General features: G+C 36.1%; 1 protein-coding gene and 1 long non-coding RNA gene across 10 annotated transcripts in view; both read left to right on the top strand.

Moving 5' to 3' along the window:
• Nucleotides 1–8,539, top strand: part of CSNK1G3 (casein kinase 1 gamma 3) — a 116,018-nt gene extending 107,479 nt beyond the window's left edge. For all 9 annotated transcript variants that reach the window (XM_061422947.1, XM_061422942.1, XM_061422946.1 and 6 more), the window contains one exon: nucleotides 6,111–8,539. In XM_061422947.1, coding sequence (XP_061278931.1) covers nucleotides 6,111–6,165 — 55 coding nt within the window. In that variant the 3' untranslated portion in view covers nucleotides 6,166–8,539. The remainder of the gene's footprint in view (nucleotides 1–6,110) is intronic.
• A 4,170-nt stretch (nucleotides 8,540–12,709) lies between these two features.
• Nucleotides 12,710–15,692, top strand: part of LOC133251008 (uncharacterized) — an 89,783-nt gene continuing 86,800 nt past the window's right edge. The window contains exon 1 of the long non-coding RNA XR_009737482.1: nucleotides 12,710–15,655. This is a non-coding gene — a long non-coding RNA (uncharacterized LOC133251008). The remainder of the gene's footprint in view (nucleotides 15,656–15,692) is intronic.

Here is a 15,692-nt window from a genome sequence, read left to right as displayed (position 1 = left end):
GGTTTTGGTTACTTCTTCCTATACTGTGTTACAAACCTCCATCCATAATTCTTCAGGTACTCTGTCTACCAGATCTAATCCCTTGAATTTATTTGTCACTTCCACTGTATAATCATAAGAGATTTGATTTAGGTCATATCTGAATGGCCTAGTGGTTTTCCCTACTTTCTTCAATTAAGCTTGAATTTTGCCATAAGGAGCTCATGATCTGAGCCACAGTCAGCTCTAGGTCTTGTTTTTGCTGACTGAATAGAGCTTCTCTATCTTCAGCTGCAAAGAATAACAATCAGTCTGATTTTGATATTGACCATTTGGTGATGTCCATGTGTAGAGTCATCTCTTGTGTTGTTGGAAGAGAGTGTTTGTTATGACCAGTGTGTTCTCTTGACAGAACTCTGTTAGCCTTTACCCTGTTTGATTTTATACTTCAGGGCCAAACTTGCCTGTTACTCCAGGTATCTCTTGAATTCCTACTTTTGCATTCCAATCCCTGGTGACGAAATGACATCCTTTTTGGTGTTAATACTAGAAGGTCTTGGAGGTTCTCATAGAACCTTTCAGCTTCAGCTTCTTCGGCATTGGTGATTGAGGCATCAGATCAGATCAGATCAGATCAGTCGCTCAGTTGTGTCCGACTCTTTGCAACCCCATGAATCGCAGCACGCCAGGCCTCCCTGTCCATCACCAACTCCCAGAGTTCACTGACTCACATCCATCGAGTCAGTGATGCAATCCAGCCATCTCATCCTCTGTCGTCCCCTTCTCCTCCTGCCCCCAATCCCTCCTAGCATCAGAGTCTTTTCCAGTGAGTCAACACTTCGCATGAGGTGGCCAAAATACTGGGGTTTCAGCTTTAGCATCATTTCTTCCAAAGAAATCCCAGGGCTGATCTCCTTCAGAAAGGGCTGGTTGGATCTCCTTGCAGTCCAAGGGACTCTCAAGAGTCTTCTCCAACACCACAGTTCAAAAGCATCAATTCTTCGGCACTCAGCCTTCTTCATAGTCCAACTCTCACATCCGTACATGACCACAGGAAAAACCCTAGCCTGGACTAGACGGACCTTTGTTGGCAAAGTAATGTCTCTGCTTTTGAATATGCTATCGAGGTTGGTCATAACTTTCCTTCCAAGGAGTAAGCGTCTTTTAATTTCATGGCTGCAGTCACCATCTGTAGTGATTTTGGAGCCCAGAAAAATAAAGTCTGACACTGTTTCCCCATCTATTTCCCATGAAGTGGTGGGACCGAATGCCATAATCTTTGTTTTCTGAATGTTGAGCTTTAAGCCAACATTTTCACTCTCCACTTTCACTTTCATCAAGAGGCTTTTGAGTTCCTCTTCACTTTCTGCCATAAGGGTGGTGTCATCTGCATATCTGAGGTTATTGCTATTTCTCCCAGCAATCTTGATTCCAGTTTGTGTTTCTTCCAGTCCAGCATTTCTCATGATGTACTCTGCATATAAGTTAAATATACAGCCTTGACGAACTCCTTTTCCTATTTGGAACCAGTCTGTTGTTCCATGTCCAGTCCTAACTGTTGCTTCCTGACCTGCATACAAATTTCTCAAGAGGCAGATCAGGTGGTCTGGTATTCCCATCTCTTGAAGAATTTTCCACAGTTTATTGTGATCCACACAGTCAAAGGCTTTGGCATAGTCAATAAAGCAGAAGTAGATGTTTTTCTTGAACTCTCTTGCTTTTTCTATGATCCAGCGGATGTTGGCAATTTGATCTCTGGTTCCTCTGCCTTTTCTAAAACCAGCTTGAACATCAGGAAGTTCACAGTTCACATATTGCTGAAGCCTGGCTTGGAGAATTTTGAGCATTACTTTACTAGCGTGTGAGATGAGTGCAATTGTGTGGTAGTTTGAGCATTCTTTGGCATTGCCTTTCTTTGGGATTGGAATGAAAACTGACCTTTTCCAGTCCTGTGGCCACTGCTGAGTTTTCCAAATTTGCTGGCATATTGAGTGCAGCACTTTCACAGCTTCATCTTTCAGGATTTGGAATAGCTCAACTGGAATTCCATCACCTCCACTAGCTTTGTTCATAGTGATGCTTTCTAAGGCCCACTTGACTTCACATTCCAGGATGTCTGGCTTTAGGTCAGTGATCACACCATCGTGATTATCTGGGCCGTGAAGATCTTTTTTGTATAGTTCTTCTGTGTATTCTTGCCATCTCTTCTTAATGTCTTCTGCTTCTGTTAGGTCCATACCATTTCTGTCCTTTATCAAGCTCATCTTTGCATGAAATGTTCCTTTGGTATCTCTGATTTTCTTGAAGAGATCCCTAGTCTTTCCCATTCTGTTGTTTTCCTGTATTTCTTTGCATTGATTGCTGAAGAAGGCTTTCTTATTTCTTCTTGCTATTCTTTGGAACTCTGCGTTCAGATGTTTATATCTTTCCTTTTCTCCTTTGCTTTTCGCTTCCCTTCTTTAGACTTGGATTACTTGTTGAATGGTTTGCCTTGGAAATGAGCTGAAATCATTCTGTTGCTTCTGAGATTGCATCCAAGTACTGCCTTTTGAACTCTTTTGTTGATTGTGTGGGCTGCTCCATTTCTTCTAAGGGATTCTTGCCCACAGTAGTAGGTATAGTGGTCATCTGAATTAAATTTGCCCATTCCCATACATTTTAGTTCACGGATTCCTAAGATGTTGATGTGCACTCTTGCCATCTCCTGCTTGACCACGTCCAGTTTGCCTCGGTTCATGGACCTAATGTGTCAGGTTCCTATGCAGAATTCTTTACAGCATCGGACTTTACTGTCCCCAGCAGACACATCCACAGCGGAGTGTCCTTTCCACTTTGGACCAGGCACTTCATTGTTTTGAGAGCTATTAGTAATTGTCCACCACTCTTCCTCAGTAGCATGTTGGACACTTCCAGACCTTGGGGGCTCATCTTCCAGGATCATATATGTTTGCCTTTTCCTACTGTTCATGGTGTTTTTGCAGCAAAAACACTGGAGTGGTTTGTAATTCCTCCTCCAGAAAGTAGACCACAGACAGTGTATGTTTTGTCAGAACTTTTCACAAGCCCTTTCACCATGATAAGGCTATGATCCATGAAGGGGAATGTGGAGGTAGATAATAAGCAAATAAATAAAATAAATTAAGATTAGTACTACATACTGAGAGGAAAATTAAACAATCGTGTCAGAGTGGTCTTATGCTAAAAGTGTTTTAGACTGAGCGCTGAGGACAATTGAGATGAGTCCTGATTTATTAATCACTAAGACTATAAATCAGCTGTTTTGGTAGTGACTTTTAAGAAATCAGCTGGAAGCTTAATATCAATTTCTTCTTCTGTAAATATATCATATTTTGAGAACATCTACGTTCTCTGTATGTGGATGCATTCATATCGGATAAAGCAATGCTGTCCTCTGGTGGTCGTCAGTTTAATAGCATTGCCAGCTGTACTTGGGCAAATCTATTTCAAGGGTGTACTCTAGTGGGTTTTACTTTTAAAAATTGGATGTCTTTTTTTAGATTGCTTTGATTTTAAAAGGTCTCTACAGTTATCATGCATTTGAAGATCTTATTTAATCTTAAATAATGCTTACAATAGTTTTCTGTGTTCAACAATACTTACACAATAGAAAGAAAGATTACCTAGGAAATAGGAAGAATTCAACTCTCAGAACTGAAAGCAGGTTAATAATGGTAAAAAAATAAGTAAGTCAGACAGTGCGAATTGCTGATACAAGTGTGGAAAATCTGAGCCTTGAACTTGTTTATCAAAACATCTATGAAAGCCCCCTTTCTAAAAGGCTTATTATGTAAACCTTTCAACACTTTTTTAGTAGAAAACTTTTTTAGAAGGACATACTTGGGAATTTGAAAAGACAACCTTATTAAAAATAGTGAACATTGTTAATAAAACTTCATATTAAACAATACATTTCCATTGTTTCTAGAAATTTATTCATTTCTGCCAGGTTACCTAATTTTTGGCATGTAATTTAAGCTCTCAACGGTATCTTTGTTCTTGCTCCAAACACCTCTGTTATTCTTTGTAAAGTATCTCCCTATTAAATCCTACCCATCTTTTTCCAAATTAAAACTCTTCAAGCCTTTAAAACTTAAAAAAAAAAAACAATAAATTTCCATTGACCTATGATCATATTATTTAATCTTCTAAATATTTGGTCTGTTTCTTTTAAATACTGATTTTTTAACATTTGCTGTTTACAATATGGACATTTTCTAACTCTTTAATTGAAGTCTTTCTATTAAAGACTTTCTAAGTCTTTAATTGAAGAGTTCTTTTTAGAATAATGATTTTTTATCTCCTAGTAGTTTTCTTATGATTAAATTTATTTATTTTTAATTGAAGGATAATTGCTTTTCAGTATTGTGTTGGTTTCTGCCAAACATCAACATGAATCAACCATAAGTATTCCTAGTAGTTTTTTGCTTTGCTTTTTTATTTTAGAAAATATATGTAACATATTTGAGAAAGTATTAGGTAGCTAACAGAAAAATTTGACTTTCTCTTCTAAATGTATTGTGCCTGAAGTCTTCTTTTACAGTAGTGTCTCTTTTTAAGACCCTTGATTGAGTAATTTATTTCCATTCTGTCTGGTAGTTATCTCAATAATAATAAAACTCATAAAGACTGATAACAACACATATTTCTAGTTGAATCTTTATCAGCTGATATATACAGTTTTAAATTAGTTTCATTCCCTAGTCTAGTCGTTATGTGCTATTTGAATGCAATTTAAAAAATTGGTTTTGAATGCTCCATAGTGATTTCTTAATCATGGCATAAATCACAGTAAACGTTGAAATTATTTTTTCTAAACATAATGTGAGCTGAGAGAGTGTGTAATTTAACTGGACAGTGTGGGGCTTTGTTTACATTTATTTCACAGAAATATATAAAAGATACCTAGCCATTATTTCATCTGCAATGATCTTTTGCTGGATAGGACTCCTGAAGCTACATGGTCTCTTTCATGCTTAGCTTGAAAATGTTTCAGTTAATATCCTTTGCGGAAGGTGGGCTGGTAAGAATTAAATGAGTATCTTGGTATAAGGACTTGAGTGGGGCAAAGAAAAGAGCCTCTGTGTATGTGGCACCTGTCATCTTGGTATTTTGATAGATTGACTCTAAGTATGGAAGGGGGAGAAAGCCAGACCTTTATCTGAAGGAACGATAGAGTTTTGGAATACATGTGTGCGTTTGTTTTGTTAGTTGGTAATCAGTGATTCTCGTTTGACTCTCATTTCATACCAGCCTCAGCATATCTCTGCATGTGATGCCTCTTCTCATAATTAGGAGAATTCACTGTGGGAAAAACTAGTACCGTCAGGGATCATATCTAGATTTTGTTCATCTAGGCATGAAAACCAGATATTTCTTTAACAGAATTCAAAAACGGAATCAGTTTTTTATTATGAAACTGAATCACCTTGATTATGTTGTTTTAAATGTTGAGCATAATTTTTACCTTAATTAAGGTAACATGATAAGCTTGACCTTCTTTAACCCCTAAAGAATTAAAAATGCCAATATTAGCGTTTTTATTCTAGTTAATGTATTTTTTTCTCTCTTCTACTTTGTAAACATGATGGAGAATGTTTGTTGAAGAGTATTTTGGGAATTTCTCTTTTCATTTTTGAAATCTAATTTTTAATGAAAATAAAACCCCCAATATTAGGCTCATTATTGCTGTTCTAACATTGGCTTCCACAATCATATTCCACAATCAGGAAAAAAGAGAAAGATTACATAAGATCAACTTTATATACAGCATACAATTGGCAGAAATTAGTATCTAAAATAGGATGTGGTGGGTCAGTTTGGGGTTCAGAGCTTTATGGCTTTTTAATTAGTCTTGGTGCAGAGCCTTTTCAGTTTAGTGGCTCCTTTTAATATTGCATAGAATGTCTTGCTATTCTAAAAAGGCACATTGATGAAATGATAGTAGTACTTGCCATTATCTCACTAATATATATGCTTCATTGGTGTGTTCACTGTTTGTTGCACCAGCCTATGGCTTTTATGATCACTTACATTAACGCAATAGAGTTCAACCTTATTTTGCAATACCCTAGTATTTTTATAATAAAAGAAGTATTTCTCTCCATCTGCAGGTGCTGCTGTTTTTTCAAACGAAGGAAAAGGAAAACCATACAGCGCCACAAATGACTCTGGACACGGACAGATCATGGGGAGTTACTTACGTGTTCACCTGCTGTCTCGTGATTAAAATCATCTCTGTAGTGACCACATATATTTTCAAAGACTCACTCTTAGAAACGAAAATGTCATACTTTCATACTTCATTTTGTGGTTGTCTTACAGTCATTTTTTTTTTTTTCTAATTTAACTTTTATGGAAGCTTTAAAGTTTTGTCAAAACATGAGTGCTTTGCCCATCAGTGAATGGAATGGACCAATGAGGTGGTATTGATGACTTACACAGTTCTATAGAACATTTTTAAGAAGCTCTCCTCCAGTTATAGAAAGCAGTACAGTATCTGAAATGTCAACCAGTTATATACCTAACCTGGTTTTCTTTTATAACTTCTGTAAGAGCATAATCAAACAGGAATTTTCTCCCCGGCGGATAAAGCAACAGAGAAAACAGTTGCCCAGATATTTAAAAGAAGTTATCCCTTGAGAAGTTCATTATCTGTGTGACATCTGCATTGATTTCACTGTTACCGATGGTACTGCTATTCATGAATCACGTTAACATTCTCTCTGTGAAATCAAGGTACAGTCACTGCCCAGAGGTACTGAGGAAAAAGCTCTATGGGTTCAGCCGATGGTAGTTGGTAAAATGAATCATAAAATAGCGTGGTTAATACGAGCTCTGCTTTTGTTGCACCACTATGTGAAGTACAGTGTTGCCGAAGTGGCAAAAGCGCTTATTTTTTAAAAATGCGAACTATTTGTGTAATGTAACTTTATGCTTCCAGATAATGATGTATGTTAGACAGCAAGAAATGAATACTTTGAGAAATGAGATATGATGGAGTTTTTGGAGAAATACACTAGGAGAAGGAATAAATGTGAATCTCACCACATCATATGAGGTTGAAGGAGATCCCACTGAAACCTGCTGCTGAATGACTACATTCTCCTTAAGCAGAAAACTTTGGATGTGCCACGCAATGGTGTCTGTTTATTAATTAGTTGCTCTTTGATTAAAAAGAAGGGCACCCCCCAGCAATAAAACCGGGGTCCCCCTATTGCCATCTGCTCACATTAGTCTCTTGTATTCAACTTTGCTGGTTCTCTGGAATTTTCCTGCTTTTTAGTATAATTTTGATGATTGAAGACTATTTTGGAAAGGATGGGTCAGGTGCTTTGTCCCCATAGTCTTTTGAAGTGCCTGCATATGAACAAAGAAACGGTTCTGTTTTAAAAAAATAGGAAACCCATTCCATTTTTCAAGAATGTTTTGTTTTAAGCCATACAGACACAGGTTATACTTTTGTCACATTTTCCTAGCCAGAATTTTCAAGGAGAGTTAAGATAAAAAGACTGGCTAGAAAGATAATTGTGTTGTTCAGATCTCATATTCACCTTTCGTTTATGAAATTGTTACCTACTCCTTCAATGCAGCCCCTTTTTGTCTCTTAAGTGCGTGCCTCTGGGCAAGCTTATTTATTTTTATTGTTTCAAGGTAACATTTAAAATGTGTAATTAAATAAATCTACATTTTTGACTTCCTTATTGCATTTCCAGAAATTTGCTTGTACTTTGTAATTTATTTTCTTATTAGCCAAAAGTTCAGTGTGTTGTTTTTGATGAATTAGGCACCCATATGAATAGTGCAGATCAGGATGTTGTTTGTCATCATCGCTTGGAATCCTATAAATGATCTTTATAAGTTCTTGATTTTAAAGATCTACACTCAGCCTAGAAAACATATACTGTATAATTTGGTCAACAGTTTCCATTTTATATTTGTATACTGTCATGATGTCTTAAACTACAGGAGTTACATACTGAGTTTTTATTTTTGTTTGCTTTGAGCAAGGTAGATGGATGTTTTAGCCATTATAATGTGAAACCACTTCTTTCTTTACAGTATTTGACCAAATTTGTGTGTCTATGATATTTGTAAATACATGCGATATCTGTATTTCTTATCATAAGCCTGTTTAGTTTTATTCTCAGTAGGGTTTTTGGACTGTACAGTGTTTATATGATCTGAACTCCTTATACATAAGAAGGTGTGTATATTAATCCAATTATGGACTTAAAATATTTTAAAAGTATAAATACCCTTATTTGCTGCAAAGACCAGTGTGTAGACATTTGCTTTTTAGCAATATTTTTAAGTGCTCCATTTTAATGCCAAGGAATAAGTCTTTTGGCGACACAAACTGGTCAATAATAGGTAATGCAGGTATGTTCAGGTTAAGCCAACGATGTTTTGCATTTTTATGCTTCTTTTCTGTCAACACTAATGAAGTCAACATTGCCTGAATGTCTGAATAATGAAACACATCCCTGTTTAAAAGTATGTAACTGAAAAAGAAATAAAAAATAAAGGTAGTTTTTTTAAACTTGCTCTTTCCCCTTTCCTCTGATCATGGGTAAAATAATGCCACTCACTAACTGAAGATAGAAATTTTTAAAATTCAGTTTATGTGAATAAATTTAGTATATGTGAAAAGCAGAGCTGAAGGAACGTTCTTTTGTGTTTTTGATTTTTGTTTTGCTTTGTTGGAACTCTATTGTAAGCAGTATGTAGCTGGGTGTATCCAAGCTTTCTTTAATGAAAGTTTAAACAAATTTTTTATTTCTCCGAACTCTTTAATAGAGCAATTAATTAGAACTAATGCCATTAATAAACAAAGGAAATAAACTGTATCATTTCATCCCTTTTAAAAAATGAAGTCATACTATTATGTTTCCAGAAATGAAGTATTATTGCTCCAGTTTGAAGTGAATGACTTTAAGATCATTGCAGATGCAGAGCACATATCTGTGGCAGTATCTCACAGTTCCTCATTGTGCTGTTCACTCTAGGGGGTTTTACAAGATGCTGCTGTGCTTACTGAAAGATGGCAAAGGTAAGGTAAGTCAAAGCAGCAGTCTTAAGTCTGTATGTGTCCACTAAGAACCACCATTCAGAAACAGTAAGAAGATCTGGAGATCAAACATAGCATAGGTTAAGCATGGGTTAAAAGGCCCTATCTAGAAATAAATGACCTAAGATTAGAGTTTGACCTGAATGATTATATAGTTGCATTAGTCAGTACCCTTGGCTTTGCAAGTGCTAGAAACCTAACTTGGCTTCAGCAGTAGGCATGCACATCATTGCATTTGAAAAGTCCATTCATACATTCATAGGAGTGGCTTCGGACATGCTTGATCCTGGTGTAAAGTTTAGGAATCTGACTTTGTATTTCTCAGTTTTGCTTCCTACTCTTCTGTTTTCGTTGTCAAGGGGATTTTTTGTGTGTGATGGTAAAATGACCACGCAACAACTTTAGACTACTGCCTGCTTCATAACCTCAACAAAGGACAGTTTCTCTCAACAGTTTTAACAGAATCCTGACATTTATTCCTTCATTGATTCACATGCCCACCCCAGAGCCACTGTGGCCCAGGAAATGTTGTTCTCCCATCTTCACAGGACACATTGGACTGAGAAATGAGGTAGAAGGGGTGTTCCCAAAAGAAAATGAGGGTAGTGTTATCAGAAGGAAAGTGAATGGATTCAGTGCAGGCAAAATCTAGATATTTGCTGTTATGGTGAGAAAAACAAAATAGAGTGTAAAGGGAAAAATAATTGCTTTAAATTAGAAAACGTTTGTATTCCTGAGACATATTAGTCTGAATATATTATTGAAAATCACTAATACACATTTGAAAAATGTTTTGGACTTAGGTAAAAATGAACATCATAAGTACCGTATTTGATGTGTTTTTGTTTAGTTTTTAAAGGTTTTTGTGATTACCATTGGATTAGTAGAGTGAAAAGCTGATCTTTCTAGAGAAAAAGTAAATGGAATTATAAAGTTTTGCTGATGTTTGGGATGATGAGTTTCTTCTCTGCCCATCTCTAATATGGACCCACATTATTTTCTTAGGAAATTTACTTCATAGGAATACATGGATCATAACCAAAGAAAGGACTACATATACAAGTATTATCAGGTAATACTGCTGGGATATGAAAATGGTTTTAGAAGGAACAGTTGTTCACAGGAATGTTTACCATACTGTGACTTTACTTAATATGAAAAACAGTCCTGCACTGCTCTAGAGTGGGGTTGACAAACTTTGGTTTTATGGGACCAAAGGCAAAATTGAAGTTTTTATATACTTGCATAATGAGAAAACAAATTTCCAGTAGTTTTGTATTGAGGAAGTTCAAAATACATATGAATACTTGAGTACAATTTTTTTGTAATACAGGTCTCCTGATAAGAATTGAGATATTTTGAGAGGATAATATTTCACTTAGGAGTTTGAAATTGATCGTCTGTTATGCTGATCTGTAATGTGATTTTATATATTTCATCTTTGAAAATGTCTTCAGATAGATATTACCAAATACTGTATCAGTCCATACGTATGATTTAATTACAGTGTATTCACCATTAGGAGGGTGTTTTATACAATTTTCTTAGATTCTGCCCTTGATATTTGCCATGGACATAACATTACATTGCAGATTAATTACTTTGTATTGAAGATTAGATGGATGCTCCTCATTTGTACAGTTAAGTGGATCCAAAAATGTAGCTGAAACAGCAGTTGAGTTTGAAAAACATACCCACTGCAAATTGTGTAGGAATGGATATCTTGGCTTCTTGTTTTAACTTGACAGCATAGGAAGTGGATAAAGTGGCTTGACATTACTTGTGATTTAAATAAGATTAGTTTTGTCATAATGATTTTGTTGCAGTGTAAATTTCACATATAAGTGCTGTTTTGCCTTACAATTTTTAAGTTGATTTACTAAGGAACGTCAAATCTGCTGCAAACCTAATTTTCAAATCTATTCAGTTTTCATTAATAATAGGTAAAAATGATACCTATTCAGAGAAAATTCAGTGTTGGTTCTGAGCTAAAAGAAAAATTGCAATAAAACTTTCCTACAAATATCAGACTGCTGTGTAGCTGGGCAAGTCAGGATATTCAGTTTCCATTCCTAGCAAAAACTTACTGGAAGTAATGATAGTTAAAACTGCAAGAGTAAATGAAATTCACCACTGACTTAACTAGTTCAGTAACATGACAGATTCAAATAGTTCCCCCAGAATACCTGCTGATGAATCATGTAATGCATAAAGATTGATTTTAAACATTTTATACTTTCACAAGGTTTGTAAATTTGCCCAGTAAACCATTTTCTACTCCATATGCCCTTACCACCATTAAGTTACAACACATCTTTGCAGACACCACTTCAGTTAGCACTGATGTTTTCTCAAGTTCTTTAAAAGTCTTTTCTCTTAAAAAAAATTATCTTATTGGAGTTGTTGCACGGAGTCTATTCACAGAGGCCAATTCCTGAGTTACTTTAAGCTCCATACTGACTTCTCTTGTAATCAACAACTAGGCAGTATTGGTAACATGTATTGACTCATGAAAAGCCAAATCATTTGCCTTGTTTTTTAGTTGACAGTTGGTGTCTTCAAGCAATTGTCCTTGCACAAAAACTAGTGGTCTTCAACGTGTTTATCTTCTCTGGACACACTTTGTAGTTGCTGCAGTCAAACACAGTTTAATTAACTTTAACTCACTGTCACTGAAGAACTTTCTTTGCTTGGCTAACAAATGAGCCACTTGGAAAGTAACTTTGGTTGCACCTTCATTCTCATTTTTTGTGTGTTTGAATAAATTCTATTGTGATAAGATATTCTGCTTTAAAGTTTTAATTGTTCTTACTGTTGCTTTCCTGTGAGTTGGGAATATTGTGATGAGTGCTTGGTCTGGTAATGTGAAAATAAATTGTATTCTTTTAACACAACTGAAGTGTCACTGCCTAATAAACATGGTGCTTTGCTATTATAATTTTATAACAAAATAATCCACATTCCACCATGCCTTAAAAAGCACAACACTCAAACTTCGCTTTACTTTTTGAAATATGATTAACCTGCATTAGTAATAAAAGTAATAAAATGTTTGTATGACACTATGTGTAGCACTTGAAATGCGGTCACTGTGTCCCTGAGATTCGTAGTGTGTTGAGCAGCAATGTAAAGTAGTGAGCACCACATATGGTCTCTGTCACAGCTATTCAGCTTTGCCTTCGTAGCTTGAAAGCAGCCATAGACAACATGTCAATGAATGAGCATGGCTGTGTTCCAATAAAAGTTATTTATGGGTACTGAAATTGGAATTTTATATAGTTTTTATGTATCATGAAGTATTCTTTGGATTTTTTTCAACCATTTAAAAAAATGCAAATACCATTCTTAGTTCATGGGCCAAATGAAAGCAGGAGTTGGACTGGATCTGGCTTGCAGACCATGACTTGCCAACTTCTATTCTGGACCACACTGGAAAGATTTGGATGTTTGAAGTTAATTTTATTTTTTTAACCTAATTGAGTGACACAATAAAAGGAGGGGTCATTTTGAAATAACCTGAAGGATTATGATAAAGAAAATGCTCCATAGTACATTTGGGAATTATAAATGAGATCATTCAGTGTCCCGTTTGAGCTTAGGTGTTGAAGCAGTGTATGGTCTTAGAAAGAGCATGAAGATTTGCAACTTTTTCACTTGCCTTGTGAGAACCGTGGCAGGTTACTTCTTAGCATCAGTTTCCTCACCTCAGATGGGAGTAATGCTTTCTTTGCCGCACGTCTCTGAAGTTTCGCAGTAATATCTATAAGAGCTCTCCATGCAGGCTGCCATCTACCATTACTCTCATGATAAACCATATTTGAAAACTGAGCAGCACCTTTATTTCTCAAGCAGAGTGTGTGCTTCCGCTTTTTGAGACAAGACTTTGGTCTGGTATTGATTAAACTGTGTCTTAGATTGAAGCTGTCGTTCCTATCTGTTTAAAAATATTTGTACCCTGATTTTATCACGTTGTACAATTGGCTACTTTGACTCATAACAGCATTGATAAGTTAAAAATCATTAATTCTGTACCTTTAATGGTAAAAATAACAAACAACAGAGGCAAGGACAAAGCCCTGTGTCACGTATTCCTGCTTGCTGTAAGCTCAGTATCAGTCCACTAACCTAAGACATGATGCCTAGGTGGGCTGTCTAATGTGTGACAATCCTCTGCCATTTGGCTACTGTGAGCTATTTATGTTTTTCTGAAATCTAGGTGAAATGAACCATTTAGTCCATTTCTTTGCCCTCCCATTCTCATTATTCCATCTGAAAAAGGAACTGGATTTAGTTTGTAATGTCTTTTCCTAATGAATCCATGTTTACTTCAAAGATCACTGTTTCTAATACTATAAACTTTTGACTAATTCAGTCTAGTCTTATTTGGAATCTACATTATTGACCAATCTGTAGCTGTATAGTCTACTCTTTTTTTTTTTTTTCTTTTAATAGAAATTTCATTTCCAATCTAGTCTTTTTGCCTTGCTCCATTTACCATCTGCAAAGTCTCTCAGGATGAATTTTGTCTGGGTTTGGAGACTTGTTTGTGCCTATGATGGACCTCATTTCCTTCTTACTTTTCCCCCTTATCACCCACGTAATTTTCTAGGCTGAAGATTATTCTTGATTTAAAAAAAAAAAGAAATTCTAAAAAAGCTAAGTCTTATATTATCCTCGTAACCATTTCCTTACATTTGTCTCTACACATAGTTTATAAAACCCTATTTATTGACTTGAGCTTTGTTTTTTCTTTTAAGAAATTGTCAGCTAATTGGGAGAGGGAGGTTAAAGATTTTACCATTTCTTATATTCATTAGCTATGCATACTTGACTTCCATTCTTTTAAGAGTTTAGCTTGTCAGAAGAGACATTTTTTTGCAAGCTTGCTCCTTCCCCCTCCCCTTATAGAGTCAGTTTTGATTGCAGAACTGGAATCAACAGTCTGAGTTCTCTTCACTAGTTATCACCAGCCTTGAAATGATCACATTCTCTCAAGGTTCCCAAACCTTCCTCTTTATCAATTAGTTACTTCCTGTTGGTCATTTTGGCAGTCCAGAGTAGTAGTTTCAATATTTGCCATTTCCTCTATTTCCTGGAAGGTTTCCCAGATGGCTCAGGGGGTAAAGAATCTGCCTGCATTGCAGGAGACACAGAAGACATGGGTTCAATCCCTGGATTGGGAAGATCCCCTAGAGTACAAAACCGCAACCTACTCCAGTATTCTTGCCTGGAGAATTCTATGGACAGAAGAGTCTGGCAAGCTACAGCTCACGGAGTCTCAGTCCGACAGGACTAAGCATGAATACCTGATTTCCTGGAAGACTAGTTTTTTTTTTTGGTGTATAAAGAATCCTCAGATGCTCTGGTTTTGGTAAAATAGGATTTTTAGACAATTGAAGCTATCATGACCGTATGTTTCCCAATTCTGGGCTTTTAAAGTTCATGTATTTAACAACTTTTTTTTTTTTAATAGCACCTTGTTTCAGTCAGTGGTTGCATGCTTAAATCTGATTTTCTGGCCTGGCATTCTGTAGTGTATTTTCATAATTGTATCCCGGTTTTTTCCTCTCTTTCCGCAATATTTTCTACAGTGCATTTTATGTTTGGTGTCCAAGTACCAGTGCTGTCAGTCCAGGATACTTCCCTACGCCTCTCCTCATTTGTGTGCCCTTTTGTTGCCTAAGCCTTGCTTATAGCTTGTGTCTGTATGTTAGTGTGAAGACAGCTGGGTGTTGTCTGACACTTCTGAAGTTCTCTTCTGGAGTGAATCACTTGACCATTTCCAACCTGACAGTGTATATAACAGTCAGTTTCTTGTTTCTCATCTGATTTTTTCACCCTTATCCTCATTCAGTTAAAAAAATCTCTTTAATGAGTCATATATGTTCATACCAATATCTCATGAGATAACATTCTACCCATTTTAAATTGTGCCTTGGAAATTCAAATCATTTAAAATAATCATATTGGCAACAAAATCACTTCCTTCTTATACCTTGTATTTTATGCTGAATTCCATATTAACTTTGTCAGGATGTCCTAAATAGTTCTACAGTCAACTTTTTAAAAAAATTTAATATGATAAATTGTGTGTGTGTGTGTGTATATTTATACACATAGATAAATGTATATAATTATAAAGATTTGGCAATTAGAGCTATTTTTTTCTCCACAGTAATTGGTGCTTAAGTTGCTTAAATGGAAGCACCAGCTGAAAATCCTACCTTGAAAAATTAACATCTGGATAATCTCTTGTGGTCTCCTCTACAGGTTTGGCTGGTAGAAGACCAAAAGGGAGCACTGAGAATTGAAAGTGCTTATTTTTCATATTCAAGAAAGGTAAAGGCTGTTCTTCAGTCAAAGTCCCAAGTTGTGAACAAGTAACCACTGGTAATCAAGATAACTTCCAATTAATTCAAAAGCTCTGAAAATGAATCAGTAACATCACACCAGTGACTCTGGTTCCAAAAATGAGCAAGTCAACAGCAGCCTCACCACAGTCTTATGAAACTGGGCAAATTGATGCCAACGTTACACTTGTGGACAATAGCTGGGCAAAAGTGCCTTGCTCCAGTGACCACACTGCAGGTATTTCATCAGCCCTTTTGGTTTCCCTAAATCCTGC

This window comes from Bos javanicus, chromosome 7 (genome assembly GCF_032452875.1).
Source record: "Bos javanicus breed banteng chromosome 7, ARS-OSU_banteng_1.0, whole genome shotgun sequence".
Classification (NCBI taxonomy): Eukaryota; Metazoa; Chordata; class Mammalia; order Artiodactyla; family Bovidae; genus Bos; species Bos javanicus.
This window is presented reverse-complemented; position numbering and strand designations above follow the sequence as displayed.